Source organism: Opisthorchis viverrini (assembly GCF_000715545.1).
Source record: "Opisthorchis viverrini unplaced genomic scaffold opera_v5_177, whole genome shotgun sequence".
Taxonomy (NCBI): domain Eukaryota; kingdom Metazoa; phylum Platyhelminthes; class Trematoda; order Opisthorchiida; family Opisthorchiidae; genus Opisthorchis; species Opisthorchis viverrini.
Genome location: NW_008751830.1, coordinates 196,859 through 200,903, shown reverse-complemented (window position 1 = coordinate 200,903; position 4,045 = coordinate 196,859). Strand labels below are relative to the sequence as shown.

At 43.4% G+C, this 4,045-nt stretch overlaps 1 protein-coding gene across 1 annotated transcript in view; it reads left to right on the top strand.

The window, feature by feature from the left end:
• Nucleotides 1-4,045, top strand: part of T265_14307 (hypothetical protein) — a gene marked incomplete at both ends in the record, with an annotated part of 9,621 nt that overhangs the window by 826 nt on the left and 4,750 nt on the right. Inside the window, 4 exons of the mRNA XM_009173058.1 lie at nucleotides 1,651-1,764; nucleotides 1,972-2,103; nucleotides 3,082-3,273; nucleotides 3,434-3,594. Coding sequence (XP_009171322.1) covers nucleotides 1,651-1,764; nucleotides 1,972-2,103; nucleotides 3,082-3,273; nucleotides 3,434-3,594 — 599 coding nt within the window. The remainder of the gene's footprint in view (nucleotides 1-1,650; nucleotides 1,765-1,971; nucleotides 2,104-3,081; nucleotides 3,274-3,433; nucleotides 3,595-4,045) is intronic.

Sequence of the window (4,045 nt, the reverse complement as noted above, 5' to 3'; positions counted from 1 at the left end):
TAAATGAAGATATATATATATATATATATCTTCATTTACTGAATTTGACAGGGGAAGACTCTACAGATGTGTAGGTGTTGTTCTTTTATGAATTACAGTTGAATCTTCCGGTAATGTGAGATTTGGATTTTTGTGTGTGGAGATTTCGTCCTGTAAGTGAAGCCAATCTATGCCTACCAACAATCTATAAGTAGCTCAGTGAAAGAATAAACTTCACCCGATGAGTGAAACTTCCATCTGACAAGTCGTTGCTCGAGGAGCCAGTCAACACGTGTGACCGCGTGATGTGGATCCCGTGATTGAAGGATGAGCGGCGCCATACCCTGTCTAAGTACGAGTTAACCATACTGCTGATCAGCCGCCCGTGGCCGAACGGTTAAATGTTCAAACTACTAGCCAGGAAGTCAGGGGTTCGTGACTCTCCGGATTTTCTCGAGGTACACACTACTGATGATTCCCAATAAGGATGAAACAGCAGCTGTACAGTGCTTCTCGGCTTTTCAGCATAGACTGGCTTCACTTACAGGACGAAATCTCCACAACAGCTGAATCTATGCGACTTTATAGCGTCTATTTGTACTACCTATACTAATCAGATCCCAATATGGAGCGCACTGGAAGGGCCGATCACCACAATAGCCAACTCTGGCTGCATGTATAAATTCCGAAGTATAGATCCGCTTAGTGAACGATACCTTTGTCATCGTGAAAGTGAATGAACTAAGTCGAACAAGCCAGCTACTAAACCGTTTTTCGAAGACATCCAATTTACAATGGGAGAAGAAAGTGATGGAAACCTAACATTCTTGGATGTCCTAATCATGAAGTTACAATACGGACAGCTCCACACGGAGTTCCACCGAAAGGTAACGTAGAGTGATCACATTTTGGCTACCACGGGAATCGTTCAAACTGTTGCAAAGAGATCGTAGTCTGAATACGGATTGAGATCGAGGAGGAGAAAATGAATACCCGAAAACTTTCATCTGATGAACTCTCGGAAAACCTTACTTCAAATAACCCAGCAACAAGACTCAATGCGACGATTGCGACAAACACCATTTGCGCAGGAAGCTTTCTATCAGGCCACATAAACGCAAATTGTAACCAACCCCACGACATACGACGAACACGCCCGATGTGGGGCTCGAACCCACGGCCCTGGGATTAAGAGTCCCATGCTCTACCGACTGAGCTAACCGGGCAACAATCGGATCACCCAAACAACCCTCTCGATCACCAACCACATCAACCGACAAACTAACACACCACACAAGCGCCCATGCAAACCAGCACAGTGTTCAACACCAATGCTTCACTCCCGTTTCAAGTAGAACATAAGGTTGACGGAAACCCGGGGACTGCGCCTACCTGATGAGCCCCAAGAAGGGCGAAACCGGTCGTGGGCTGTCAGAGTTTTCAGCAACCTTGTGAGTAGTTTCCTTTATGAAAATATACTTCGATATCTCGAATATCGTGCCAACTGAATCATGAGGCGGCCTGTGTGCAGCACATTCAGCTGGAGAACATCATAAACGCGAGATTTAATTGAGTCTCCCGTGAAAACCAAATTGATTTGCAGATGAGTGTATTTCTCCAGAACACATTGTACACTGTTCGGTAAATATTAAATCTTGCTTATTTTTTTAGGTTCGTCTGATGGAAACAGGATTGAGAAGTCTTGTCAACACTATCGATCGTGGTGTTTTCTACTTGAACTGGGACAGCCTGGTGATTGACGAGTACCTGGAATTCTGTGACCGCGTACGTGGAGATAAATGTGTTTATTTCAACTGGACAGGCAACTAAAGAAATAACGATGTTAGGCAGTTACGGTATTGCACACAAAATATCATACTATGATTTGTACTCAAAACCTTCAATTTAATAGTTAGGAGACCATCGAGAACACTTCACACGGCATTATCTTTTTGACAGTACACTTTTCTTTGCTGCACTGTGCTATCGCAGAACCTCAAACGAGTTGAAACCCATATCAAAGAGATTCATCGCTGTTCAGACATACTGGAGCGCATAGGTGTTCTAATTTCACGGACCCAGATGTTCAAGGAGAAAGATGGTGGACAGCTTGTCTCTGCGAAGGTACGTTTAGAAGCTTCTTGCTTTCATTGGCTGGTAGTCTGTCACGAATTTTTTCCCTCTGATGTTCACCCATCAGTTTCCTTCTGCTCATATCGCTGACAGTCGCTCGAGTTTATTGAATCAGGAAGCAAGCCCACATACTCTGTGTGGAATCTAATTCGATAAGCAAATGCAAAACTTCAACACAAAACGGTCAGGTCGTTTTGCTGTGACTCTTTCTGGTGTATGCTAAATCAGGGGGTGACACGAAAACCAAGACACTACCAGACTCTCCAATCCTCCTATCTTCGGAAAACCGGAGGTAGTTATGTTTCATGAACAACTTGGTCAATAGTCCGTGCTCCATGAGACCCACAGTCATTACTCACCTTTCTGCTGATTAATCGTTGTTAGTTAGAATGACGAAGTTTGTACCTTGAAAGATTGAGTTTCGAGCATTGAGATCACCGTTATCAACATCAGCCTCATTGATGCTGAACACTAGCCCACCAATATGAAAATACCGATAAACCGGTGTCTACCCAAAATGATTGAGGTTGAGTTTATTTCTTGTAGTTAGAAGATTGGTTTCTCCAAAGATCCGATTTCCCGGACAGAGAACCTTTGTGACAGAAAGAGATAATAGCTATCTCTTCACTACAGAGTCTGTCCTAACGCGTATGGTCGACTCATGATGCTCATTTATATAAGAAAGGCCTAGAGAGGTGAACTGTGGCTAAACCACTACAATCAGGTTGAATGACTGCACTACCAGCTGGTTGCTATACAGAAACGATGCACTCGGTGTCGGCCATCGACCTTTCCACGTGCGTCGCTTTGAATCGGGAATTTCCATAAAGCTTTAAATATGGTCATGAACAGAGTAGTCATCTAGAAACGTCTGCTCAACATACCATCAGATGATAAAACTTGTCATTCTCGGATGGATGCACTCTGTTAGACACATTGCATGTATTTTCATGTCTTTATCACACCCAGGAGTACATGGACTACGCGGAAGCACAGCGCGAAAGCGACATGGAGGAACTGGCCAGTCAGATCAGTACGATGGCCACCAGTTGTTTGGGTAAATTGGAGGAAGTGTTGTTCGACACGAACACTTGCCGACGCGCAGAAATGTATCCAATCTATCAGCGCTTTGAATTGATGATACTACTGAAATTACTTGAAGTAAGTTGGAATAACAGTTCAAGCATCTACGAGATAATCAATAAGAACCTCGCCCCAGGTGCTATTTACTATTGTGTGCTGTTGTGTGCTTGCTTCCAGTTTATCGTAATTAACACCAACACTCACAGTATTCAGCCATGCCTACCCATCTTTTTCTCAGATGGTTCTTCGCAACATGTGGTCGTTTGTCAACGCTCTGGGAGGCAGACAGCCGATATTCTATATCGATGTCCTGCTGGTTAACTCCGATGTGGTTCTTTATCCCGTCAGCGCAGATTTGTACAAATGGATGATGCAGACACTGCGGGGTTGTGTAGAAAGGTGAGCCAGTGTGATCTGGTTCCATGTATGCATTCATGGCTCGCTTCATTTTTGAGCTTGCTTCCAGGTTCGTTTACTTTAGCACACGTCCACGACACATGTTTATTCACATGTTTATATATTGTCATATTTTAACAAAACTGGGTATTGGTAAACGTCGCACTAGTCGAATTTATGGTTCTTCTATTTGTGACTCAAGTTTTTTGGCGGAGTCACTTCAGGGGGATAAGAAATAAGCCAAACTACGGGTTCATCACTCAGCGTGAGAAGTCTAGAACTTGCATAACTGTTCTGAAGCAAAACTAAGAAATCTGCTTGTTGTTCCCTGTGAATATCCGTATGATTTTGCCGTGATCATTTTGGACCTATTTTTTCATAAATGAAACACTTATGCTTCACTCCCAATGTGATATCTACAAGTGTGATCTTGCTAGAGGACGTTGAAAGCAAT